Here is a 26,166-nt window from a genome sequence, read left to right as displayed (position 1 = left end):
GTAACGCGATAAATATTGAAAACATTTATGTTTAACCGGCAAAGTTAAATTAATGCGCAGAAGATTGTTTCATTTCAATGCCAAAAAAAAAACATTGTACACAGGACAGGGCTTCCCTTAGGGGTTGTTGTTGGTACGGAAACGCTTATTAAATATATTTGGAGTAGAACTTTGCTTGCCAAAAGTAAATACAGTTTTGGTAAGCGTGGAAGAGATACTTGAAAACTTGTTAGCTGATATAATTTAATTACATAATTTATTTTGATTTAGTTTTCAGAGAAGAACCCTCCAAGTGACCCAGTTAACAAGCTGGTTGCTGGTTCGAACTTGGGCCTTTCTTTTTGGCCAATAATTTGATGACATTTAACTGAAATATCACATATCTCACGTATATATATATATATCTTTTCTTCTGCTTATTCTATGGGAAATTGCATTAGAATTTCGGGTAAAAAAATCAAGAGCCTTTTAATGGGAATACTTTCCAGATGATGCAAACAAATTTGTTATGGAAGAAAACTAAATAAAAACTTAATTTTAGGCCTATTTTAAGCTTAATTAATATTTATTGCGTAAGCAATAAAGATATATTACTTAAGTGATATATGTTTATTAATATATACATATATATATATATAATTCAATAAAATAGGAAACATTTCTTTTTTTATGCCTTAACCTATATGGAGGTTTATAACAATTATTCCTCAGCACACTTTAGGCTTAATAAATAATAAGCAACTTTGATTATTGAACTTTACTTAATTTATTTTCAGATTTTTGGACATACCTCTCAGTTCCTTAGAGTCCTTTATATTCTAAAATGTGCTGAACTGACTTCAGGTAGTTCTGTGTCTTGTTTTATTTATTTTTTATTTATTTTGTCTAAGCTAGCCAGTCGGGCATATAGATTATGTTTTCGGTTTTGTATTGCCTGCTCGGGGGGTTATTGCTGCGCTACCCTTGACACCTTGCCTGGCCTGTTCCTAATTATGTACAGAAAATGCAGCAGCCGTCGGCTTAACTAATTCGTTGGGTTTTCGTTTACGTTTTTGTTTTTAGTTAGCGCTTTGTCGTTATGCAAATTTCAGACTGGTAAACCACAAAAAACAGACACACAAATATGCGATGACCCCCAAACGTGGAAGGGTTGGAACCTGGGCTTGACCAACGGTCAGCGGAAGCGGCGGGTCGTGCACGGTGGCCGCAGCTTATTAGTCGCGATTATGTGTTCCAGTTCAATGGGTTAGCAGGAATATGACCAAAGATTTACATATCTATTTGGTAATTTAACAAATGATAATTATTGAATTTTAAATACAACAAGATTTCCTTGTGGCTTCTCTCAGCTCACTATGCTACATACAAACTTATCGCTCTTCATTCACAGAAAGAAAAACGGAGGCAAAGAAGCTAGAAATTGATCGCAGCCAGTTTTTTGTATAACTATAATCGTATTACTAATATTAAACACGGAGCCAGAGATCAAGAAGAGCAGTGTAAGAAAGACTGGGAGAGAGAATGAGTAAATAAGAGTGAGACAGTGAGTGAGAGAGAAGTGAAAGAGCGAGCGTGAGATATAGGGAGATAGAGAAAGAGAGAGAGAGAGAAAAATAGAGAAAGAAGTGGTTAAAGCCTACTCTACTTAAAATCATGAAAATCGCATAGAAAGGCCATCATCGAACAGATGAGACCTTGAGTGAGAAATTCCGCGCGGAGATATGATGTTCCAAAACGACAGAACTCGGAAATTTTAGATGTAGGTGCTCCTAGTGCCTGCGCGGATCGAGTTTGTTTCCGATAATCGATAACATACTCCGTTTCCAAGCAATCGATAAAAATCGAAATCGATATCGTGTTTTTGGGCAATTTTGGTAAATAAAGGCTAGAGTCACCAAACTTGACATATAGTTTCTTAAATAGAATATATATCTGCATTTGATATTGGAAGAAGAGGATTCCGGGTATCCCCTAGTCGGGAGCTCCCGACTAGAACCTCTTACTTGTTCATTACAAAAATATTATCTTTATTTACAGTATTATTATTTACAGGCTTATAAAATGCTTTCAAAATTTGTGCGGATGCTTCGTAGAAAATGTGGAAAAAGTTTAACTTATCCTAAGCATTTAGACAATATACACTGTGGACATGGAACTCGGTTAGAGATCGTTTGATCCTTCACAACTTAAGACTATCACACATGTTCGGCTTTGATCTGACTAGAACGGGTTGCATTAGCCGGACAGATACTCTGTCACCTAGTAGGCCATCTCTGCGCCCCAGGGCCGATACGGCTTGGCGCCATTCGCCGTGGCATATTGCAGAGCCGTCGCATTGTTGTAATCCTGGCTGCCGCTGACCGGATACGGATGAGGCGCCGCGATATAGCTGAGACTCTCCGCCGTGATGGCCGGCACCACGTTGCGATTGTGGCTATTGGTCAGCTCAATGTAGGTGGGCACCTGTTGCGACTGCGCCTGCGGCTGCTCCGCAATCCCGCTGTGCTCCTGCGTATAATGTTGTCCAGCCTGCTGCTGCTGTTGCTGCTGCTGTTGTTGTTGTTGTTGTTGAGGTTGTTGTTGTTGCTGCTGTTGCTGCTGCTGTGTGGCTGTCTCCGCGCGCGGCTCCAGCGGCCCAATGCCCGCGGGAAGCGTCTCACTGGCGCCCGCTCCGCTCGTGCTGGACACACTGGAGCGGCCGACATGATAGGCGCCCGTGCTGGGCGCACTGTATGAGCTGGCCGTGGCATAGCTCTGATAGGGCGCGGCTGCACAGCTGGGCTGATAGCCGCCGCTGGCGGAGATCTCGCGCTGCTGCGCAAAGTACTGCAGGTGAGACATGAGGCGCAGACGCAACGGATCCTGGATGTCCATGCCCTCGATGGTGACCAGATAGCGTGCCACCTCGGCGGCGCACTCCCGAAAGCCAATGATGTGATAGTCCATGGCCACGCGCTGCGGATCGTAGCTGAGCGAATCCAGGGCTGCAACAACAACAATTGAAGGGCAAAAAGTCAATAACAATAACTCAAATAGTTGTTCCCACGCGGTTGCCTATCAAATACAATAACAAAAAACTACCCCCTGCGCCGGGCCCGAACAAGAATGGGTGGGTCGGGTTGTGCTGCACTTGGTGTAAAAAGCGGGCGGACGGACGGACGAACGGACGGGCGGGTGCTGGTGGTGGATCGGGCTGTAAGTGCAGCCGGGCAGTGAGCAGCGTGGGAAGTGCCGAGATTCGGTATTCACTCGCTCGCCCGCTTTCCCTATTGGGATAAACCCTTGGGTCAACAGGTTTGACATTGTTTAGCCAGCTTTATGATAATATGACACATATTTTGTGCTACTTATAAGGCATATGTTTTCCCATGGCTAGTCAAAATAGCAGCTAATTTTTTTTATCGTTTAATATTACAATTTTCCCAGAAATGGTTAATCTTGGCTGGAGATTCAGAAAAGATTCCGAATACAAGTGCACGAAGCTGTTAGGCTTTATAAATCGAAATATTCCTACTAATCCTTTGCTTTTTGGCTAATTCAGCAATTATCTTCTTTTTAATGTGTTCGTTCAATTTTTGTTTGAATTCAATTTCTTGCTCTAATCCAATAGAGATTATTATTTGTATTTTAAGGATATGGCATAGAATAAACTATAAACTAAACTTTTTAAAATTGCATTGACTAAGACTTGGGATTACATTCAAACACCTGTCTGAGGATGTGAACCTGTTTTCTTCTTGCTTGAAAAATAGATAAGTTATCTAGAAGACTGCCGAGTATAAGATATTAAAAAATATTCAACTTAAATTCCTTAAACTATTCACTTTCACTTAAGCCTAAATCCTTTAAGTTAATAATTTTCACTTCGTATAATTCTTCCTAATTAATACCAAATCTCACACAAATCACTTTCTAAACTTCTTTCTAAATGAAATTCAAACTGAACTTCTCTAGTTAATACTTACTTTTTGATTGTAAATTCTTCAAGTGCTCGACTGTTAATTGTAGAATCTCCGCCTTCTCCAGCTTGGCGGAGCCCTGTTTCTCGTAGGCCGAAGGCACCAGACGCTTCAGCTCGGTCAGCGAGGAGTTGATGCGATCGCGACGCTTCTTCTCGATGACGCCGCGGCGCTTCTTGCGGCTCATCAGCTGGCAGCTGCCCGTGCCGCTGGGCGAGATTCTGTCGAGAGAGAAGAGAGTAGAGAGAATCTTTAGCTTATACTGAAAATAACAAATTTCCATTCACGCATACGCACTGCTCTTTGGAGGACTCCTCCGAGTAGAGCTCATCGCAGTCGCTCTCGGAGAGCGCACGCTTCAGACTATTGTGCGAATGATGGCTCTGATGACTCTGGTGGCTCTGGTGGCTGTGGCTCTGCGGCGGCGGCACCCAATGGCTTTGGGGCGTGGCCGGCATCGACGCGGCGGCGGCGCCGTAGCCCCAATGATGCAGCGGCGGCGCATTCACGTGCATGTTGTGCTCCATTCCGAATGTAAATAGGTTTTGTTTGAGTTTGTTTTTGGGTTTGGTTTGGGTTCGGGCTTGCTCTTGGCCTTATTGCTGGCAATTATATCCGTTTGACAATTATCTTTGTCTGTTATCACTTTGTATCTATTTTAGCACATTGAACTTTTGGGCACAAGAACTTGTCAATTTTTCTGGAGCTAGTTGTGAGCACGTGACTTATCGTGTGCGCGAACGGCGTTCGACTGATTTTACAGCACACGACTAGCGGACGTTCAGGCCGCCGTTTGCCCGGCCTCTCAACCCCTTTTTGCCGGCGGCAGCAGCAGCAGCAGCAGCAGCAGCAGCGGCCCAATAAGACGCAGCAGCAACCACCCCCTTGGCAACAGGAGCGCGTGCCGCAACGCCGCTTGCACCGGCTGGGGGTAGCTAACGGCCAGGCCAGGCCAGGCTAGGCTAGGCCAGTGCCCAGTGGCTGTTCCTGCCGATCAGCGTCGGGCAGAGACCAACAAATGAACAAGGACGAGAGCAAACGTTGCCTCTGCTGCTCCTGACTGGTGCGAGCGGGAGGGAAGTCAGTAGGTTGACACATTCGCTCTTGCAGCATATTGTTATACCCATTAAAAATACCAAGAAACGGGCATAATGAATTCATCTCCATGTATGCAACAAGCAAGGGCAGGCAATTTCCAGCCACTAGAGCATAAATGAGCTCTTCGTTCAGATATATATCCGTCTGTCTACCTGTCTCAGAGACTTTGGATTATATAAATGTCGAGTTTCATTCTATGATAAGTTCATAAATAATTTTTAAAGCTTTATCAAAATCGATAAAAATCGAGGTTAATTAATTTTTAATAATAACCTCCAATAAACGATATTTATCGATTTTCATTCAATCATCATACACAACGTTAAAATCGATATTGCGCTTATATTCTTTTGCTCTGGATTATTTTGAGATACAAATTACGCATGTTTGATTTATCAACTCGTCTAGTCTAAAATTTGGTATATAGGGTATCTGCTAGTCGCGCCTGTAGCTCGCACACATTTTGGCCAAGTGCAATGCAAATGAAAAACCTCAATAATTATTATTAGTTTGAGCTCAACGCAAACGCCTCCTTGTGTCATCGATGCCGATTGTATCAGGAGCAGGAGCAGGAGCAGGAGCCGGATCCGGACTTGTGGCAGCAGCGGCAGCATCGGCGCCGTGGGCGGTGGACGCCGTTTGCCACAGCTTGTCGCATTGTCTTTTTGGCGGCCACTTGCCGCCGTTTGCCGCCGTCGTCGCCGTCGCAGTCGCCGCCGTGTTGACTTGTTGCCGGGCGCACTGGCAACTGGAGCACGCGACCGAGCTGCGAGCCGAACAGCCGCCGGCTCGTGTGCGGCATGTGGCATGCGGCTCCAACAAGTGCAACGCCCCGCCCAGCCTCGCTCCGGCGCCGCCTGTTTGCTTTGTGCGACCCGCATTTTGTAGGTCAGTGGTCTAATTTTTGCTTTCAAGGTTATTTTGGAGCAGGTGCCGCAACGGCGTTGACCTCTGACCTACCCAATGCCACACAATTGATTTCTCTCATCCTTGCAGGAGTCCAGCATAAAGATGAAGGTCAATTTCCGGGCTGACACAAGACAAGTTATTCAATGGGCCTTAAAGAGACTTCAATATTACTTATTTTAATACCCTGAACCCATTAAAAATGGGTATAAGGGTATATTGTATTTGTGCAAAATCCAAATGTATGTAACAGGCAGAAGGAAGCATCTTCGACCCCATAAAGTATATATATTCTTGATCAGCATCAATAGCCGAGTCGATCTAGCCATGTCCGTCTGTCTCTCCGTCCGTCCGTCCGTATGTATGAACGCAAGGATTTCAAAACATATAATAGCTATAGGCTTGTAATTTTAGATGTAGGTGCTCCTAGTGCCTGCGCGGATCGAGTTTGTTTTCGATAATCGATAACTTACTCCGTTTCCAAGCAATCGATATCGATATCCTGTTTTTTGGCCAATTTTGCTAAATAATAAGAGCTAGAGTCACTAAAATATTATATATTGATTATATATGATTTTTATATTATATATCATTTTTTTTTTAATATCTTGGGTAATATCTCCGCGAGGAGATATGACGTTCCAAAACGACATAACTCCGCGCGTTTTGGAACGACATAACTTCGCGCGGAGATATGACGTTCCAAAACGACATAGCTCCGCGCGGAGATATGACGTTCCAAAACGACATAACGCCGCGAGGAGATATGACGTTCCAAAACAACATAACTCCGCGCGGAGATATGACGCTCCAAAACGACATAACTCCGCGAGGAGATATGACGTTCCAAAACGACATAACTCCGCGAGGAGATATGACGTTCCAAAACGACATAACTTCGCGCGGAGATATGACGTTCCAAAACGACATAACTTCGCGCGGAGATATGACGTTCCAAAACGACATAACGCCGCGAGGAGATATGACGTTCCAAAACGACATAACTCCGCGAGGAGATATGACGTTCCAAAACGACATAACTCCGCGAGGAGATATGACGTTCCAAAACGACATAACTCCCCGCGGAGATATGACGTTCCAAAACGACATAGCTCCGCGAGGAGATATGACGTTCCAAAATGACATAACTCCGCGAAGAGATTTGACGTTCCAAAACGACATAACTGCGCGCCGAGATATGACGTTCCAAAACGACATAAGTCTGCGCGGAGATATGACGTTCCAAAACGACATAGCTCCCCGCGGAGATATGACGTTCCAAAACGACATAGCTCCGCGAGGAGATATGACGTTCCAAAACGACATAGCTCCGCGAGGAGATATGACGTTCCAAAACGACATAACTCCGCGAGGAGATATGACGTTCCAAAACGACATAGCTCCGCGAGGAGATATGACGTTCCAAAACGACATAACTCCCCGAGGACATATGACGTTCCAAAACGACATAACTTCGCGCGGAGATATGACGTTCCAAAACGACATAACTCCGCGCGGAGATATGACGTTCCGAAACGACATAACTTCGCGCGGTGATATGACGTTCCAAAACGACATAACTCCGCGAGGAGATATGACGTTCCAAAACGACATAGCTCCGCGAGGAGATATGACGTTCCAAAACGACATAACTCCCCGCGGAGATATGACGTTCCAAAACGACATAACTCCGCGAGGAGATATGACGTTCCAAAACGACATAACTCCGCGCGGAGATATGACGTTCCAAAACGACATAACTCCGCGCGGAGATATGACGTTCCAAAACGACATAACTTCGCGCGGAGATATTACCTTCCGAATGATTACGTTATAACTCGTGCGGAACATATATATTTTAGATGTAGGTGGCTGCGCGGATCGAGTTTTGTTTCCGATAATCGATAGCTTACTCCGTTTCCAAGCAATCGATACAAATCGATATCCTGTATTTTGGGCAATTTTGGTAAATAGTAAGAGCTAGAGTCACGAAACATGATATGTTGCTTCTAAAATAGAATATATATATGCATTTGATGTTGGACGAAGAGAACAGAGAAAGAGAACATCTGTGCCAAGGCTTAATGAGAATGGTTTTGAAGCAGAAAGCTCAAGAAAACATCTAATTTCTTTATCAATAATAATAATTAATAATAGATAATAATAAATAAAAATAAATAAAATCCCCAATAAGGTTATGTTAAGGCCTTTGGATGCATAGTATGAATATATTCATATATTTTTATGTGTATAGGTATATATTTATTATATTTATTTCACCCATAAAAGCATATAGGCACTATAGAAACTTCGAATAAATATAATTGCACGAAAAAAAACACAACAATTTAAAATGAAGCAATTATTTGGCCAATTTCTTAAGTGCACAACATGGCGTATGCTTGATATTTGCTTAGGAGGACTCCAACCTGATGGGATATCGATTTCATGTGCCGCATTAAAATGAAGAAAAGTGCTTTTAATTCGCTTCGACATGCTGTCGCTCAGGTTGCCAAAAGCCAAGGAAGAAGCAAAGTACAATCAAGTAAAAATTTCGAGTGGGCGAGCCTCAGTTGTTGTTGTTGTTGTTGTAGTTGTTGCTGTAGTTGTTGTTGGACAAGGCGCGTGGGACAGCTCGAACAACAAATAGTTGTTGGCAACAACTCACCCTTAAAGCTGGACGAAATGCCGAGCGAGCGCCGAGCAACCCCACCGAGTGAGAAAATGGCTCGTGGGAAAGCCAAAGGTTCGACGATTCTCACGCATGTTCAGCACGTGCGGGTCGTGCGACTGTCTACAACAACAACAACAACAACAACAGCAACAACAACAACAATTGAGGAGAAAAAAAGCGCCGACCAAATCGTTTGAAGTGCATTTAATGCACGTCGGCCAAAACGAGCGACGCTCCTTGTATTTCATTTTAATGCTCTTTGCAAAGAGTATCTACACTCTATCACTGAACGTGTAACACGGCAAATCAGACAGCTGCAAGGGTCTAGTGTATGTCTATAAACATATATATATATATGTTCTTGATTAATCTGAAATAGTTGTCCTTCAGTTCAGGTCCTTTCCTTAAGCTTCAGTTCGATTATCCTTTTTGCTGCAAAATTTTTCAATAATTAATCAAAATAAATTTCTACATAAAATCTATGTTATTTTTATCAAATAATAATTAAGACTTTCCAAAAAAAAAATATTGCTTTTAATAGAGCAATAGAGGAAAAGAAAATGCTTCGGTTCAGTTTTAGGTTTGGCTTTCTTTTAGCTAGCTAATCCCTGTAAGCGTTCTGTTCAGGGTAACTAAAAAGTCATATATTATGTATATATATTATATAAATGCAGCATATCCCAATATAACTTAATATATAAAGTATCTAACAGGGAACTACTCACATCAGAACACTTTACGATATAGCTCTCCTTTATTTTTGTTCATAAAAATGTACTTGTCATCTCTGCAAGGGTATTCAGACTTCGTCATTCCATTTTCTCCACATTTTGACTGTTGTTTTTTTAATGGATTTTCGAAATTGTAACCAATTTTCATATAATGAAAAATAATGAAAATTGCCAGCGATTATAATCGAGCGACATAAATGAATTAAAAAACTGGCCACTATTGTTATATCGATTCAAAATAGAGCGTATAATTCTCAAAAAATGGAAACTCTCTTAGAACTCTAGAGCACAAGTGCAGGGTAAATCCGTTAGGCAAAATCCAGTTGGATTATTATTAAGCTGCACCCTCACATCCATCGGGCATCAGGCATTGGGCATCTTCATCAGAAACTCTTAAGGCATTGGTTCAAGTTGTTGTTGTTGTTGTTGTTGTTCGTGTTCTTCTTCTTATTGGTTTGTAGCAAATTCTGGACGTCATCGCAGTTGCCCAACTCGGCGTCATCGATCCAGGTCTCCAGAGTGCAGGCGCTGGAATGATGACTGGACCTCTGGGAATGGCCGCTGCCCAAACGCTTGCCATTTGGGGCCGACTGCAGCTGCCGCCAGCGATTGTCGAAGGCATCCCAATGCTGGCGCAGATCGAAGTGCTCCTCGTCCAGCGAATTGCCATTGATGTCCCATTTGACAATCGGATAATCATCATTTGGAGGCTGGTGCTCCATAATGATCACGTTGTGATAGTGTCCATCGAACTGGGAGCCGACGCTGACGCTATAGCCGCGCTGGCTGGCCATCAGCTCGCGCTCCCGCTGCACTTGCTCCCGCTCACGCTCCCACTCTCGCTGCTGCTCCAGCGGCAGGTCGAGGCTGGAGTTGGAGGGCGTGTGCCTCAGATAGCGCACATTCTCCTTGTAGGGCACACGATCGAATTGTATGTCTAGGGCTGTGCGCTCGGACGGCAGCTGCTGCCGCTCGAGCGGCACATCCAACGCCTCGGCGGCGTCTTGGACGGATTGTATTGGGCTGTTGTTGGTGTTGTCGATGTGGCACACATATTGCTTATCGTTAGTGCTGCAGTTGCAGCTAATGTGCTCCTGCTCCACCTGCTGCTGCTCGTGCTCCTCGTACTCCTCATCCTCGTCCAGGCGCTGCACAAATAATTGCTTTGATGTGGATATTTTGCGCAGCAGCTGCATAAAAGTAAACACATTTTGTTGAAAGGTCACACGCAGCCATCGATTTTTTATTGATTGTGCAGCAACTCACCTTGAGACAGGACTTCTTGGTGCGCCGCAGCAAATGGGACATGTCCGCGCCCAAGCTGTGCCTCTTCTTCTACTTCTTGTTGTTGTTGCTGTTGTTGCTGCTGTTGTTAAATGTGTTTTGGGCCACGCGACATTTTGCTTGCGCCTGCTGCGGCTGCGGCTGCTGCAGCTCGTCGGCCTAACAAACCAACACTGAAATCGGGAATAGAACAATATTCCGTGACTCTATATTTAACCCCGCCGGGCTCTCAGTTATGAGCAGGTGACTCATCGAGCAGCCGGAGTTGCAAGTGCCAAAACCGAGCCGAGAGCCGAAGGCATTGTCGGCATCGGCGCAGTAAACATAATCTCTATGTATTAGTCTTAGCCCGACATTGTTTGAGCGCAGATTTGGCTCCGATTCAATGGTGGGCGATGGGTTGGCCCAGCTCGAGTGGACCCTCGAGTGCAAAGGCGGCGGCGGCGACGGCGCCTACTCAGCGAAATGTGCTAATGCGGTAATGCGCCAGCCAGACCCCAACCCACTCACACCACCAACCCCCGCCCAGAACCTAGCCCAGCCTTGAGAGCGTGTTCTCACCATTGTGTTCCGGCGCCAATTTGGTGCCATAAATAACATTGTCCTGATTATAAGTGGAACACTCCCTTGCAAAGTTGGCGAACAGCGCATTTTGGGTCCAAAACTATTTGAATTTGAAATAGAGTAAATAATTTCAACATATTATTTAAACTTGTATTATAATCGCCTTTTATACCCTGCATCCATTGAAAATGGGTAAGAATGGGAATAATGTATTTATACAAAAGTATGTCACAGGCAGAAGGAAGCATCTTTTACCTTATAAAGTATATATATTCTTGTGCAGCATCAATAGCTGAGGCGTTCTAGCCAGACGAAGGAGAGGATCTTAGAATCTATAAGAGCTAGAAATTTAAAAGGTTTAGCTTAGTTCCTCTGATTAGATTACCTTAACCGAAACAAGAGTATTTAGTCAGAGGAGAGCTCAGACTAAAATGAATCTTTGACCTGACCCACAAAGATAATCACGTATCTCATGCTTGAAGGACTTTGGACTACGCATAGTCTTTCTAAATAAAATCAAATATTCAAATATTTAGATTTGCTTTGCTTAATTTCCATAGAACATTTCACACGGATCTAATTTATTTTGTGTTTGTGGGAACTGAGCTGTCTGTAAAGTTTCGGGAGTGCAGCAAATAATTAATGATATATGCATTTAAATTTCGTGGGCTTATTACAAAATGATTTAAATGCATTTAAGTGTAAATTAAAAAACGAGTTTTTCAATTCAACAACGCTTCACTGTTTTTTTTTTTTTTTTGCTAGACAGACGAATGGAACCCAAATTTGAAGCACTTTGCGGCTTGTCCGCGCATTTGACACATCACTCAAAGTGAAGTGCGCGAAGCGGCGATGAGGACATGGAGAAGTACATGAAAAAGGCAATGAAAAAAGATGTGATGCACTCAAAGCTGAAATGAATGAATGATGACACACGCAGCTAATTGTGCTGGGCAGCCAAAAATGATGATTTGATTTGGAAGTGGACGTGGACCTGGAAAAGGGATATCGCAATGATATTCGGCTATAAAACAGATCTTAAGCGTGACTGGATGCATTTTCGGGTGACAATCGCTCAATATTGCTTTTTTGACAGCTGTCAAATGCTTTTTTGGCTCGAACCTTACCTGGCCAAAGGGTGCTGTGTGCCATTCGCTGACTCGCCCAATTAACGATTGATCGATACACACACACACACACACACAGAGAGAGAGACACACACACATGCTGACAATTGCAATATCCATTTCAAGAGTTTGATTTTAATTTATAATTGCCCATCAATTGGCCAGAGGGAGTTTGCGGTCGTTTGTCCTTGGTCACAAGTGTCACCCCGCCAGGCAATCCAAAAGGTATATATATATATATATGTGTATATATCCCACACCCAACCCTCCGGCGGACACGCCGCATAGATTTTATTGTTATTGTCTGGTGGGCCTGAGGCTCGAGCCCGGCGGGGGTTGGAATATTGCCCAGTTCTCTGTCTCTCGACCACGGAGTGTCAATTATGCGCATTTCGAGTTGCGCTTTGTGAAAATTTACATTTTATTAGTTTTACATGCTCGAGGCATTAAAATTATTTACGATCCCAAATATTGTAGGTTGTAAATAATTTTTGGTCACGTACGAATCGGGTCAAAAATAATTAACTATAAAATGGAAATTCGCACATGTAACGGCCTTTGCCCTGACCTTTTGCCGCCAATTAGAGGCGCATTGTTTCCCATTCTATTCACGTCCAGCCCCTCCACTCCGCCCCGCTTAGAACAAATGGACATTCGAGTGGACACGCGCTCGACTCTAAATGTTTTCCAAGTCTGTTGCGATTTCGTAAATGTATCGACGGCAGTCGTTCAACTTTGCCACTTGGCTGATAAGAATTAAAAAAATTGTAAACTCTGGGCTCAAATAGATCTCGGCTAGGCGATGCCCTGCACTCAAACAATTCAATTGTTCCACAGCGCAAAAATTTATAAATAAATTAAATATTAAATCTATCTATCTGGTTAAGAAATGCAAAATTTAAAAGAACACATTTTAGGAAAAGCAAACATATATTTGGAAGATGCAATTTTTGGGTTCAAATCAAATCTAGCCCGTTTTTGTATATGAAAATATTTATAGCTTGCAATATTTTCAGTGCAAGGGGCGGCGGAAAACTCAAAGGTTTGAGCCAACATCTCGGCTCGTTCTTGATTGGTTCTAATCGTAAATCGTGGGCTTGCAGCCCTATTAAACATAACAGTACCACCTAATCATACCCCCCTTTAGGCAGATTTAATAGTTACAGGGTATACAACGTGTGCACATTTCAGCTCTTCGCAGAGTCTGCTAATCAGTTAATGTTTTCAGCTGGCTTTCGCAAGTCGTTTCGTTCCTCGAGAGAAATGGAAGTGTCAGGTATCAACTACTATGAGCACGTGCTGGACATACGCCGGGTTATAGAGGAGGCTCAGGTGCAGAACTGCGACGAGGCGCTCAACATATGCGATCTGTCCAGTGTGGAGCGCAAGTTCCGTCTGTGGCAACAGCAGCTGCCCCGCATCAAGCCCTACTATGCCGTCAAGTGCAACGACGATTCGCGGATTGTTCAAACTCTGGCCGGGCTGGGCGTGGGCTTCGATTGCGCCTCCAAAAATGAGCTCAAGCTGGTGCGTATATAGCTCGCCCGTATTTCTATATATTGGATTGTCTATATATTTGAATAGGTGCTGGACTGTGATGTGTCGCCCGAGCGCATCATCTTTGCCAATCCTTGTCGTCCCATCAGCCACCTGGACTACGCCAAGCAGCGCCAGGTGCTCAAGGGCACCGTGGACAATGAGTTTGAGATTTACAAGCTGCACAAGCATTATCCCAATTCCAAGTGAGCAATGCCTTATCTCTTGTTGAATCTCTCATATAATTGTGGGAATTTTTCTACAGTCTGATTGTTCGCTTCAAGTCGGAGGCAAAGGCCGCGCAGTGCCCGCTGGGCGATAAATTTGGTTGCGATGCGGACATTGATGCCTCGGCCTTGATGCTGCTGGCCAAAGCTTTGGATTTGACAGTGAGTCAGACAAACAGATTGTCGATAGCCAAAAACAAAAGAAAATTTGCTTTGGAAGCTTTCAGCAGAAACCAATGTATTAATTCAATTCACTTTAAGCTTAAAAGCTTTCCAAAACTCCTTAAGCACAGCTTTGCCTTAGCTATTGAAACTTTACTCTTAAAGCCTTTTCCCTTTTTGCTGGATTAATCCTTAACAAGAGCTTTAGAGCTTTTAGTCCAGGTAGCTCTAGCTAAACATTAAAGCTAAATTAGTATGATAAAGCTTTTTAAGCTAAAGATTGCTTTAAGCAAGATAAATTGTGTTAAGGGAGTGTAATTGAATTAATCAAAAGCTCTTGCTGGATTAATCCTTGTATTAAACCACTTTAAAAATATTTCAAAGCTAATATTATTGTGCTATGTATAATTATGCTTGTAGCTAAAAACCACTTTAGGCTAATGTCATTTTATATGATTTGAATCTTTGCTCAGGTAACAGGCACCAGCTTTCACGTTGGCTCCGGCTGCACTGAATTGGAGGCCTACGAGCGTGCCATCAAGAAGGCCAAAAACATATTCAAATTTGGCGAACTGTTGGGCTACGACCTGAAGCTATTGGATATTGGCGGTGGCTTTCCGGGCAGCGATGATGAACAGTTCGTAAAGGTAAAAGTGCTGCAAATTAAATAGAAACAAAAATATTAAACGAAACGAAAGTCCAGATAGCTGCCAATGTGAATCGCGCCGTACAGAGGCATTTTGCCGATGAACGCATTGAGATAATCGCCGAACCGGGTCGCTTCTTTGTGGCCGCCGCATATACACTGGTCTGCAAGATTCATGCCAAGCGCGAGGTGCGCAATGCGGCCGGCAAGCTGGACACTGTGATGTACTATCTGAACGATGGTGTCTACGGCTCCTTCAACTGCATACTCTACGACCATCAGCTGGTCACAGCGCAGCATTATCTGGTAAGTGTGAGAAATGTATATGAATAAATCTATATAATAATAAGAATTTTATATTTTAGGAGGGAGCCGAATCCTTGCCCACATTCAAGAGCCTGATCTGGGGTCCCAGCTGTGATGCGCTGGACAAAGTTAGTTTAACGTATATTAGCTATTTCTTTTTGTATTTAATTTAATTTATTTTATTTTGTTAAGATATCCGAGAATCTGCGTCTGCCCAACTTGAATCGTGGCGATCTGCTGGGCTTTCCGAATATGGGCGCCTATACGGTGCCCATAGCGAGCGCTTTTAATGGCTTTCCCCTGCCCAGGACCCTGTACTTTCGGGCCATATGACTAAAAGTTGTGGCATTTCAAATAAATACACTCGACATGTGTGTGTTAGTAACCAATATGATTTTTTATTCTTTATAATTGCTCGATGGGGAACACACAGTATGCCTGGATGGGATCCCCTGCACACTCTGTGCTCCGCAACGAAGACAACGGAACTGCTTCATGGATTCGGTTTTGCTTTTGTTTACGTATTTTGGCAATATTTTGAAAAGAACAGCTGAACAGCCGCAACTGACCCGAGTTGGGTTGCAGCGCATTCTTTTGAAAATATTTTGAATACTATTGAAATTGCTTTCGGGCATGGACGCCAGCTAACGGCTAACTGACCCAACCGAACTGGCGAACTGTGCCCAACAAAACGGGGTTTTTTTTTTTTTTTTTGGACAATAAAATGTAAATACAAAATAGCTTATGCACAATACTTAGCACGAAACAGGTATATGTATATGTGTATAACTTAGTTCAAATACAATTCAATAGAGGTACATAGAAACATACACAAACATCGTAAACAAAACAAGAAAACAATTTCAAAAATTGCATTTTTTTTTTGTGTTCTAAATTGTTGCACATGCTCAAAAGTAGTTGTAAAAAATGTTTTTTGTATTTTTTTTTTTGTTTGTTGCATTTTGCGAGTCAACCAATTATTGGCGCACTCCCGATATGTTGTGATATTACAATATATAGTATTGTATATGTATAATATATATATATAACGATTATGTATATAATAATTGATATCGTGTATATGCGGATGCTGCAACTGATCCGCCTAAACGCTTCTTGCTTCATGCTTCTCTCTTCTGCTTGCATATAAAGAGTACAAACTACTTATTTCATAATCAGTTCTTGGTGATTGATGCAAATGTTATTCTTCTTCCATTCGAACGCGTACAATTTCGTTTTTCATTTGTTACTTTTTTTTTTTGTGCTTTTTGTTTTTGTTTTAGGTAGATACATATATAAATAGCATTAGTATTTCTTTGGTAAATAATCGATAAATATTGCAAAAATTTCGACTAGGTTGCATGCCTTTTGATATGCTGCTTGGAAAAACTTGAATAGAAAAATGTAAAATAGAAAAAACCACAAAGAAATTGTTTATAATGATTGTATCTCACAACAGCGACGACAAGACGACGACGACGACACATAGTACTACACACAATAAATAGGTACATAGATATACACAATACACACAGAATTTGGTAGTAGTATGTGTAAGTATTTAAACTCTTGCTCTTTAAATTCTTTATAATTATGGTAGTAATAATAATAATAATGATAATAATATCGCTTAACTTGTAACAATTCACGGTTTCTGATATGTTTCGGTTTTTTGTTTGTTTTTTGTTTTTGTTGCTTTCAAAATTGAATCTCTTAACTTTTCACTTAAGTCTAAGCTACGTTTTTAATGCCTATCGATAACACGATTTATATCGATTTATACCGTTAACAATTAATGATCGATATATATTTTTTTATTTTCAATTTTCAACGGTTCTGCCTAAGTTTTAAGCAACGATGTCGGGCTACTGTCCACAGTGCGTATATGTTGTTTGTGTATTCTTTATGGAATTCATGATTTGTTTATCTTTACTTCTTTACTTCTTAACTTCTTTTTCTGTGTTTTTTTCTTTCTCTCGCGATTTCTGACACATTGGCATCAATATAATATCAATACAACAAGGTGGGTGTGTATCATTTGCATTTTGGGTATTCAGTTTCGATGGGGCACTTGCGGGTGATATTGCAGCTTGTTTTTTGGGGGCTGTTGTTGCTGTTGGTTGCGTGCATATTGAGTCTAACAATTGCCAGAGTTGCATAATTCACGGATTCACTATAATCTATAATAAAAAATACAATACAACAACACAGAAATGGTTTGTAGGCGTACAAAAGTGGTTTTTGGTATTTTAGTTTTGGTTTTGGTTTTGGTTTGGTTTTTGTTTTGGTTTTTAAGGGGGCATAAGTATCACTTCGTCTATGTCTGATGATGATGATCCATCATGAACACCCATACAATAATGTGTGTATATATATACATATATATACATACATATAAATATATATATATATATATAGATGAATATATATACATGTATATGGATAACTAAACGGAAAAACGGATGTGAATGCAATTGATACGATTGCGTATGCTGCTTGGAGTTGCATATTAAACGCTACTCAGAAATGCCACACTACACATGGCTATTTGGGCCAAAATGTTCACTTGCAGTATCCGCATGAGACCGCCGCTGGTGGGTGAAGGACTCACATTGAGGCCAGCGCAGTGCATCTTCTCGGTGGGCATCGCTTGCACAAAGTACTCGCGATTATCCAGCGACATGTGACACAATGGCTTCTTCTTTTGTGACATTTCATCGTCCTTGTTCTTCAGATCCTCCAACAGCTTGGGGAACCAGGTCAATTCGCACGAACAGTTCAACGGATTGTCTGCACAAAGATATATATGTATCAATTAAAGATTCTATATAGTCTATGATTACAACACTTGCCAGTAATGTCAATTATGCGTAACGTATCGATGACTGGTTCCATTGTATCTTGTGGTATTCGCTGCAACTTGTTATTCTGCAGATTCAACGTTTCCAGCGAGTTGAGATTCTCGAATAGAGTGCTGGGCAGAACTTTGATGCTACAAATTGAAATGTGTGAGAGACGTTAGTTTGGAACTCTTTTCGTTTTTTGCTAGCTATTGCGTGCTTTACTCATTCTTCTGCAAATTGAGAAACGTCAGCGAATCGCCGTATCCGGTAAAAGCATCATCGGCCAGCACATTGATATTGTTGTTCCGCAAATCCAAATGGCGCAGACGATGCAACGGACGCAGTGCCTCGCTGGGTATGGCGTTAATATTATTATCGCCCAGACGCAAGTACTGAAGATTCTCTGTAAATTTGTTAGCCGACATTATGTGAGCCTTTTGGGAGGACGCTTCGCTTCAGCTTACCCTCAAGACCCCTAAACGCATCCTTATCAATCACGCTAATCTTATTGCCCTCCAGTTCCAGCGAGTTGAGTAGGCTTAAGTGGGAGAATACATTTGCAGGTACGGTTGTGATCATATTATGCGCTAATATCAAAGAATCCAAATTCTGTAGACCTGTCAAGGAGTCGCTCAACTTTAGAAGCTAATGTTAATGGAAATTTACAGCAGCCTTACCTTCAAAATCGCCCTCACTGATCGTACGTATCTTGTTCTCCTGTATCTCGAGTTTCTTCAGTGTATCCAATATGGAGAGCGCCTTTTGCGGCACATTCGAGAGATCGTTGCCACCCAGATTCAAACGTTTTAGTTTTCTGCAAATTCAATACAAAATTAGTCCTTAAATTCAGTTAAGCTTAATGTTATTTACTTCTCCAGGCCACGGAATGCTTCGGGATCGATCTGTGTTATTTTGTTCTCATAGAGCGTAAGTATCTCCAGGGTGTCCAGCCCTTCGAAGGCATTGTTATGTATGACGGTGATTTTATTGTGATTCAAGTTCAAAATTAACAAGTGATACAGATGTTGCAGCGCCTGTAACATACGAATATTTTCTTTAATTTATAATATTCAGATTAAATATAAAATTAAAAAATTGTTAAATAAACTGAGTAGTAAACCCTTTTAAAGTTCGATTTTTTGAATAATTTTTAAAGTGACATTATTTAGTCTTATGAGATCTTATGAGAAAGAATATGTCGGAATCTAAATATTATATCTAAAATATATATTCATTCAAATTGGAATTAAAAGGTGAATAGTACAAATACCATATAAATTTGCATAAGTCGATTTAAAACAGACTTTTTATGTACGAGTCGCATACTTGTTTTCTCCCTTAAAGCTATTTGAATAAATGACAAAATGGCCGCCAAGGATGGCCGCTGGGCATTTAAAAGTTATCGATAACTTAATCGACATATGTATGCCGATATAAATGTGTTTCGGTATTTTAGTGAGATCAGTTTGCCGATAGTCAAGCGGTATTAAATACAAAAAGCAGAACTGACCTGCGACGGCACAGTTTTCATCTGGTTCAGTGACACGTCCAGCTGTGTGAGTCCATTGCCTACGAAATGGAAATGATAATTATATTGGATAATTCTGATGATTGAGGCAACACTCACCCAGCGAGCTCAATGCATTCTCCTCGATGGCCGCCAGGCTGCTGTTGTGTATTGTCAAATGGCGTATGTCCAGAGCCAGAAATACGAAACCCTGCAGCTTGGGCAGATTATTGTGGCGGAGCTTCAAATAGAATATGATCGGACTTTTGCCCTTCAAGGTGCCCATCGATTTGGTGATATGCACCAGATCCGTGGCCTCGCACAGTATATCCAGTCCGTTCTTCTTCACCGTGCATATGCAGGGCGAGATATCGCCCTGCTCTGGGCACACTTGTTGCGGTGTGCCTTGGGCGAGTGTCTGGACCAAAAACAACAGCAGACATCCAATGGCGCCCGCTGTATGCGTGTAGTGGACAATCAGTTGCCTTTGTGCTGCCATCTTGACACTCACACTCACACACACTCACGCACACGCACACACGCACACCTTAGCTGAGCTCTACTAGATGTCCGTTAGAAAAGATTGCCCTGTTGTCGCCGCTGTCGCCGCTGTTGTCGTTCTGAGATTCTCTGATGATGCTATTTACAATTGTGTTCCTGTTAAGAGCATATAAAAGTAGATAGAAGAGTCGGTTACGGCTGCAGCGTATTCAAAATCAGCTTGAAATGGAAACGAAAAGCCACAGCGAAAAGCGAATTACAAATTAAGCGCACAATGCGCCATTTTATATCTATGTGTTTGTGTGTATATATGTGTGTATGTATGGCTGTGTGTGTGTGTGTTTGGCGGATTAAAAATAAATTGAACTAATTGAGCAGCTCTTTACGTACAGTCGTTGTTGCTGCAGCTGTTTTCTCTGCGTCCGAGTTACGCATGAAAATGCCAACAAAATGAATGAAAAGCAAAGAACGAACATTGATTGTGGGCTCACCTGAAATGTTTGTCCGTCCCTATTTAATTAGTGCCAAATAAAACATGCTTCTTATTGCGATGCGATGTATTGCGATGTATGTATGTATGCGTGTATGTGTGGGCTTTCAGAGCAGAGCTTCCACCGATAAGCAACAATTAACCATTGCCCGCTGTCACTGTGCTTTAACGGACCAAGAAGCACACACACACATTGAGAAACAAAGACGAGCACCCCCTACCCAACACCTGCTGGGTGTGTGTGCGCGGGGTGGTTGGATGTGTGGCCTGTGGCTTCAAGAGGGGCGTGTGCTTGCGCGCGGCGTATTGTGTAAACTCGGTCAGAGTGTGTGTATAACGATGTAACGGAAAATCGATATCATTCAAAAAATGTTGTCGACCTAGCCTTCTCCTTCTATTATTATTATTACTATTATTATAAGTTGTTAAAAACGTTGGCTTTTACTATTGTTATTTTGTATTAATTATAATAACTAATTGCACATAGTTGTGTAAACTTTGTTAGACGCTGCAAGCTTATTTCAATTGCTGTCGCATTGAGACGACATTTTAATTTTTGCGTCTATTTGGATTTGGTTGTGGCAATGCTTAAGGTTTTTATTTGTATTATTTATTGTACATTTTTCGCTGCCGCGCGCCGACACACGCATTGGATGGGTGTATGTATTTGCGTATATGGGGAAAAATAGTACAAACAGCGCGTGTAAGAAGCACGTTTACTTGGCAAAACCGACGACTGCGGACTGAAATTCAATTTTTAAAATTGAATGTCTGCCGTTTCATTTGGGGGTTGTTGATTCGTCGTTAGTTGCTTCCACAGTGTTGGTAACCGACCGAAAATGGCGTTGCCACCCCTTTATGCGATATGGTCACCCTACATATACGTTACGAATCGATTTAATAATCGAATTGCAGCTCTGTGCTCGATTAGGCGCCTATTTAAATTCAAATTTGAAAATGTTAACAAAACTGTTAAGGGGCTGGCAACAAAATATTTGTGAAAATGGGTCGTGTCTGAAATGAATAGTGTTTGCATTTAATATATTCAATAGACTCTGAAGGAACATAAAACCGATTTATATAATACGGTTTTAAAGGATCAGATTTTTCTGACAATTTCTGCATAGTTATAGCAGGCTTTTACAAACTTTAAGAACTAAACACATGTTATAAAAAAAATATGTAAAAAGAATCATAGCAGCAAAGTTCATTCAGTCGGGCAAACCAAATTATCGAAGTTTTTTTTTTTTTATTTATATTATATTTAATATTATCCTTTTCCAAAAATGGGTAAATGTGATAAGGAGTTAATTATAAAACTTTTGTGCGAATTTCTTGCCAGCTTCTTTGTACAATTTATTGGCTGCACTCTTACCGAGGAAACCGTCTTAGGTATCTCATTGCCTACAACGGGCTCATTTCCCTATGCAATGAGCTGGGGCGGAAGTGTCCTTGCGGCGACACAAGCATTCCGGATAGTGTCTGGTGCACACATAAATCCGTGTATTTCCATTGCATCCATGATACTCGAGAACGTAGGCATTCTCGATGGCATGCTTTATATACTTATGCAACTTATCGGATCAGCCTTGGGCTTCGGTCTCTCATTTGGCATATTCTATGATTCGAAATTCAAAAACAAGAAATTTTGCTGTACTGCGATAACGCTGGATCCTTGGTGGAAAGCGATACTGTTGGAATTTTATATGACCGGAGCCTGGGTATTTGCCATGTGCGCTTCATGGCATGAAAGCAACGAGATGATGTTGGAGTCCATTTCGCTACGGATTGGATTGGTCGTCGTTGCTGCCACCTATGTTGGAGTAAGATTCGCAATGAAATGAAATTCAAAGCAATTTATATAATTCTTCTATGTGATTTGCTGCATTTGCCAGGCCAATTTCACGCGATCCTGCATGAGTCCATTCAGATCCCTCTGGCCAGCAATAGCTGCAGGTGAATACAAGCACATCTACGTCTATGTGGCTGTGCCTCCACTCACGGCTATTCTGCTGGCGGTAGCCTGGCGATTTCTCTATCTGCAAGGCAAATCCGAGACTGTCAAGCCTGAAGGAGGTGGTGACTAAGGGGAACGGATTTCTCTCCACAATGTGGAAAAGAAACACAAGAGTAACCAAAAGTCAAATGCAAATTTTTTCTGAACTCTTCAAAACTGAAGAACAATATATCAATATGTGTATGTGTCTATCCCATTGTCAGTAACATAATACAATATGACAATAAAATAATACATTTTTTCGAAGTGGGAAGCGAAAATATTCATGGTGATGATATATAGACAATCGACTATCGACAAGCCCCGCCTACCCCTATTAACAAAAGCCACAATTGTAATTGGTATGGTCTTTTTGAAGATTCTAGTGCTGAACATTTCATCGGTCTAAATTGATTTAGTTATCTAGTTTTACCATGATACCGAATGCCAATAAAATTCACTCTGTCAAATCCGTCATTCGATCGAATTCATAGAATATGTAATTTTGCTAAAATCCTGGTAAATTACATTATAATATAATAATAGGAATTATTTTTTAAAAGAATTAGCTGACAGCTACAGCAGAAAACTATTTTAATGCGGCTTTTTTCAAACGCCCGATAACAGCGATAAATGATTACCGTTAATCCAATTAAAGAAGAAATGGAGCTGCCAGAGTTTTTTTTAACGAAATTTCCCTAGCTCTAACGTAAACGATATGAACTAATGCTCGATCGGTTCGTGAACCAGGCTTTGGGCGCGGGCCATTGAATATTTGAAACTTTTATGTAGAGTTTGTATTGTCTATATCTCTAGTAGGCTGAGGTCAATTTAAGCTTATGATTATGGCAGATCAGCTGGAGAAATACACAGTTAAATTCAAGTATTATTTCAAACCGGAGCACAATATTTCCTAATACAATAGTTTTTTTTTGTCACGTGTCACGGTACATATTTAAATCATGGGAAATTTTAAGTGGGACATGGAGCTTCTCAAAAAAGTGTTTGCTGAATTTACTGGAACCGCGATGATTCTAGCACTTGGTTGCACCGTTGACGGCACGCCAGATCCGATGAAATCGCTCGCCTGGGGCCTCATTTACTTGGCGGCCATTCACATATTCGCCTTCATGAGCGGCGCCCATCTGAATCCAGCTGTGAGTGCCGCTGCCACAATTGTCGGCGTCATGGAGTGGCAATTGATGCTCTGCTATATGCTTGCCCAATTACTGGGCGCTTTCTTTGGCGCTGGAATGGCCTTTGGTGTACAGCCAAATGGTGTCAAACAGTTCTGTGTGACTGTGCCCATCTTGAAGGATTACTTGTATCTGGGAGTTGAGTTTCTTGCAATGATGCTCTTGATGTTTGCCTATTGCGCGATCTGGGATAAGCGCAGTGATAATGCATACGACACGATGTCACTACGCATTGGATTCACAATTGCTACCTTGTCCTTTGCAACGGTAAATATAGAAGCTTAGAGCCAATATATGGATGCCAATCGATAGTAATGATCCTTTCGAGTCCAAAATGGTATAAAATTCCAAAATCGAATAATCTTTGGCCGAGAGATTCCTGAAAATTATCAAAAAAGATTGACTATATAAACGAATCGTTTTTTTGGTCAACAACTTTTTTGAACCCACCGATTTTCAATTTGTTTGAATGCCAATTGAAAATAGGGATCCGTACAAATTCAAAAAAGTATAACATTTCAATATCACACGATATTTACCCGAGATATTCCAAAAAAATTATCAAAAAAGTTTGGATTTTCGAGCCGAGCTCGATTTTGAGCAAAAACGTGATGTAACCCCTTGATTTTTGGTCGATTTCGGTCAAAATTTAGAGTTTAATATTTTTGATGCCAATTGATAGTTGTGATCCTAGCGAGTCGAAAATGGTATAAAATTTCAAAATCGGACATTTTTTGACCGAGATATTCCAAAAAATCATCAAAAAAGATTGACTATACAAACGAATCGTTTTTTTGGTCCACAACTTTTTGGAACCCACCGATTTTCACTTTGTTTGAATGCCAATTGAAAATAGGGATCCGTACAAATTCAAAAAAGTATAACATTTCAATATCACACGATATTTACCCGAGATATTCCAAAAAAATCATCAAAAAAGTTAGGATTTTCAAACCGGGCTCGATTTTGAGCAAAAAACGTGATGTAACCCCTTGATTTTTGGTCGATTTCGGTCAAAATTTAGAGTTTAATATTTTTGATGCCAATTGCTAGTTGTGATCCTAGCGAGTCGAAAATGGTATAAAATTTCAAAATCGGACATTTTTTGACCGAGATATTCCAAAAAATCATCAAAAAAGATTGACTATACAAACGAATCGTTTTTTTGGTCCACAACTTTTTGGAACCCACCGATTTTCACTTTGTTTGAATGCCAATTGAAAATAGGGATCCGTACAAATTCAAAAAAGTATAACATTTCAATATCACACGATATTTACCCGAGATATTCCAAAAAAATCATCAAAAAAGTTAGGATTTTCAAACCGGGCTCGATTTTGAGCAAAAAACGTGATGTAACCCCTTGATTTTTGGTCGATTTCGGTCAAAATTTAGAGTTTAATATTTTTGATGCCAATTGCTAGTTGTGATCCTAGCGAGTCGAAAATGGTATAAAATTTCAAAATCGGACATTTTTTGACCGAGATATTCCAAAAAATCATCAGAAAAGGTTGACTATATAAACGAATCGGTTTTTTGGTCCACAACTTTTTGGAACCCACCGATTTTCAATTTGTTTGATTGCCAATTGATAGGAATCCGTACGAATTCAAAATCAGACAATATTTCTCATCAGTTTGCCTAAAATTTGAATGGAACCAAGACCTGGCTTAGCTGTTCTTCTTTGTTTATGACTATGCCTGAAAATCGAATCAAACTAGTTAAAGGGAGGTCGTCGGTTCGAATCCAGCAGTAATTTTGAAAGGCCCAAACACCTGTCTTACTTTTACTTGACCCGGATATACACATATATAGATTTTTAAAATACCCACCCTATTTTATTCCGCAGATCAGTTTGGGCGGATGCAGTCTGAACTTCTTTCGCAGCCTAGCTCCAGCTTGCATAAGTCAACAGTTCAATGGCTTGTGGGTTTATTTTGTTGCCCATTTGTTGGCCGCCGTGTTGGTGCCCGTGCTTTGGCGTTTCGTCATCGCAGAGGAGAAGCCAGAGCCCGCTGAGGGATAATGTGTCGTCACAAAAATATATGGAAAACAATCGAAAGTCAGGTGTATATACCTAGATATATATGCGTAAGTGGTTTGGCGTAAACGTGACATCTATACGAATACAACAGTTTTTTTTAAATCTATTGTATATTTACATGTATTTTACACTGTACTCGATGTATACAAACTTATACAAAATGTTGCATATCAGAAAGTTGACACATAAATTACGCTAAACAATTTGAATATTTAAATAGATAACTATTCCTGGCATCTATGCATCTAATTATCGATATCGATTAGTTAATTTCGATAAGCTCGGATCATCAAAGCTACGTAGCATCGATGCTGATTACAGGGTATAACTTTATTAAACACTATTTTTGTACCATGTACTAATTGAAAG

The 26,166-nt window shown here is 41.2% G+C and overlaps 6 protein-coding genes across 7 annotated transcripts; 3 read left to right on the top strand and 3 right to left on the bottom strand.

Moving 5' to 3' along the window:
* Positions 1 to 2,019: 2,019 nt before the first annotated feature.
* Hey (Hairy/E(spl)-related with YRPW motif) lies at positions 2,020 to 4,695 on the bottom strand. The gene is made up of 3 exons (XM_002050343.4): positions 4,257 to 4,695; positions 3,966 to 4,180; positions 2,020 to 2,984 (listed from the first exon to the last, which is right to left on the bottom strand). The coding sequence occupies exons 1-3, from the start codon at positions 4,484 to 4,486 to the stop codon at positions 2,260 to 2,262; spliced, it is 1,170 nt and encodes a 389-aa protein (XP_002050379.1). The 5' UTR covers positions 4,487 to 4,695; the 3' UTR covers positions 2,020 to 2,259.
* A 4,891-nt stretch (positions 4,696 to 9,586) lies between these two features.
* Positions 9,587 to 10,845, bottom strand: LOC6626822 (uncharacterized). The gene is made up of 2 exons (XM_002050345.4): positions 10,635 to 10,845; positions 9,587 to 10,558 (listed from the first exon to the last, which is right to left on the bottom strand). The coding sequence occupies exons 1-2, from the start codon at positions 10,674 to 10,676 to the stop codon at positions 9,752 to 9,754; spliced, it is 849 nt and encodes a 282-aa protein (XP_002050381.1). The 5' UTR covers positions 10,677 to 10,845; the 3' UTR covers positions 9,587 to 9,751.
* Positions 10,846 to 13,567: 2,722 nt separating this feature from the next.
* On the top strand, positions 13,568 to 15,609 carry Odc1 (Ornithine decarboxylase 1). Its single transcript, XM_002050346.4, has 7 exons — positions 13,568 to 13,870; positions 13,928 to 14,085; positions 14,145 to 14,268; positions 14,742 to 14,915; positions 14,972 to 15,220; positions 15,280 to 15,348; positions 15,413 to 15,609. Exons 1-7 carry the CDS (start codon positions 13,607 to 13,609, stop codon positions 15,551 to 15,553), a joined length of 1,179 nt encoding a protein of 392 aa, XP_002050382.1. The 5' UTR covers positions 13,568 to 13,606; the 3' UTR covers positions 15,554 to 15,609.
* Positions 15,593 to 21,310, bottom strand: LOC6626824 (leucine-rich repeat-containing protein 15). 2 transcript variants are annotated; one of them, XM_015173728.3, is made up of 10 exons: positions 20,563 to 21,310; positions 19,691 to 20,227; positions 19,574 to 19,632; positions 18,934 to 19,097; positions 18,741 to 18,877; positions 18,528 to 18,680; positions 18,286 to 18,466; positions 18,073 to 18,212; positions 17,832 to 18,010; positions 15,593 to 17,400 (listed from the first exon to the last, which is right to left on the bottom strand). In XM_015173728.3, the coding sequence occupies exons 2-10, from the start codon at positions 20,067 to 20,069 to the stop codon at positions 17,383 to 17,385; spliced, it is 1,410 nt and encodes a 469-aa protein (XP_015029214.1). In that variant the 5' UTR covers positions 20,070 to 20,227; positions 20,563 to 21,310; the 3' UTR covers positions 15,593 to 17,382. The 2 variants fall into 2 exon arrangements, with proteins under 2 accessions (XP_015029214.1, XP_015029215.1); XM_015173729.3 differs by having other exon boundaries at positions 15,593 to 18,010.
* Positions 21,311 to 21,804: 494 nt separating this feature from the next.
* On the top strand, positions 21,805 to 22,824 carry LOC6626825 (uncharacterized). Its single transcript, XM_002050348.4, has 2 exons — positions 21,805 to 22,384; positions 22,457 to 22,824. The coding sequence occupies exons 1-2, from the start codon at positions 21,848 to 21,850 to the stop codon at positions 22,646 to 22,648; spliced, it is 729 nt and encodes a 242-aa protein (XP_002050384.1). The 5' UTR covers positions 21,805 to 21,847; the 3' UTR covers positions 22,649 to 22,824.
* A 603-nt stretch (positions 22,825 to 23,427) lies between these two features.
* Positions 23,428 to 26,006, top strand: LOC6626826 (uncharacterized). Its single transcript, XM_002050349.4, has 2 exons — positions 23,428 to 24,020; positions 25,603 to 26,006. The coding sequence occupies exons 1-2, from the start codon at positions 23,520 to 23,522 to the stop codon at positions 25,777 to 25,779; spliced, it is 678 nt and encodes a 225-aa protein (XP_002050385.2). The 5' UTR covers positions 23,428 to 23,519; the 3' UTR covers positions 25,780 to 26,006.
* Positions 26,007 to 26,166: the final 160 nt, after the last annotated feature.

This window comes from Drosophila virilis, chromosome 5 (assembly GCF_030788295.1).
Source record: "Drosophila virilis strain 15010-1051.87 chromosome 5, Dvir_AGI_RSII-ME, whole genome shotgun sequence".
NCBI classification, from domain to species: Eukaryota; Metazoa; Arthropoda; class Insecta; order Diptera; family Drosophilidae; genus Drosophila; species Drosophila virilis.
Note: the sequence above shows the minus strand (reverse complement) of the source record. Positions and strands in the feature narration are given on the sequence as shown.

What these genes read in the sequence shown, in the direction of transcription:
- Hey (XM_002050343.4), bottom strand. Translation starts at nt 4,486, where the DNA reads ATGGAGCACAACATGCACGTGAATGCGCCGCCGCTGCATCATTGGGGC. An exon ending in GAGGAGTCCTCCAAAGAGCA is followed by an intron (nt 4,181 to 4,256) that starts GTGCGTATGCGT and finishes CTCTCTCGACAG; the next exon opens with AATCTCGCCCAGCGGCACGG. An exon ending in GAAGAATTTACAATCAAAAA is followed by an intron (nt 2,985 to 3,965) that starts GTAAGTATTAAC and finishes TTGTTGTTGCAG; the next exon opens with CCCTGGATTCGCTCAGCTAC.
- LOC6626822 (XM_002050345.4), bottom strand. Translation starts at nt 10,676, where the DNA reads ATGTCCCATTTGCTGCGGCGCACCAAGAAGTCCTGTCTCAAG. An exon ending in CCAAGAAGTCCTGTCTCAAG is followed by an intron (nt 10,559 to 10,634) that starts GTGAGTTGCTGC and finishes ACTTTTATGCAG; the next exon opens with CTGCTGCGCAAAATATCCAC.
- Odc1 (XM_002050346.4), top strand. Translation starts at nt 13,607, where the DNA reads ATGGAAGTGTCAGGTATCAACTACTATGAGCACGTGCTGGACATACGC. An exon ending in AAGCATTATCCCAATTCCAA is followed by an intron (nt 14,086 to 14,144) that starts GTGAGCAATGCC and finishes ATTTTTCTACAG; the next exon opens with TCTGATTGTTCGCTTCAAGT. An exon ending in GCTGTGATGCGCTGGACAAA is followed by an intron (nt 15,349 to 15,412) that starts GTTAGTTTAACG and finishes TATTTTGTTAAG; the next exon opens with ATATCCGAGAATCTGCGTCT.
- LOC6626824 (XM_015173729.3), bottom strand. Translation starts at nt 20,069, where the DNA reads ATGGCAGCACAAAGGCAACTGATTGTCCACTACACGCATACAGCGGGC. An exon ending in CAGTGAGGGCGATTTTGAAG is followed by an intron (nt 18,681 to 18,740) that starts GTAAGGCTGCTG and finishes ACTCCTTGACAG; the next exon opens with GTCTACAGAATTTGGATTCT. An exon ending in ACGCATAATTGACATTACTG is followed by an intron (nt 18,011 to 18,072) that starts GCAAGTGTTGTA and finishes ATCTTTGTGCAG; the next exon opens with ACAATCCGTTGAACTGTTCG.
- LOC6626825 (XM_002050348.4), top strand. Translation starts at nt 21,848, where the DNA reads ATGGGTAAATGTGATAAGGAGTTAATTATAAAACTTTTGTGCGAATTT. An exon ending in TTGCTGCCACCTATGTTGGA is followed by an intron (nt 22,385 to 22,456) that starts GTAAGATTCGCA and finishes TGCATTTGCCAG; the next exon opens with GCCAATTTCACGCGATCCTG.
- LOC6626826 (XM_002050349.4), top strand. Translation starts at nt 23,520, where the DNA reads ATGGGAAATTTTAAGTGGGACATGGAGCTTCTCAAAAAAGTGTTTGCT. An exon ending in CTACCTTGTCCTTTGCAACG is followed by an intron (nt 24,021 to 25,602) that starts GTAAATATAGAA and finishes TTTATTCCGCAG; the next exon opens with ATCAGTTTGGGCGGATGCAG.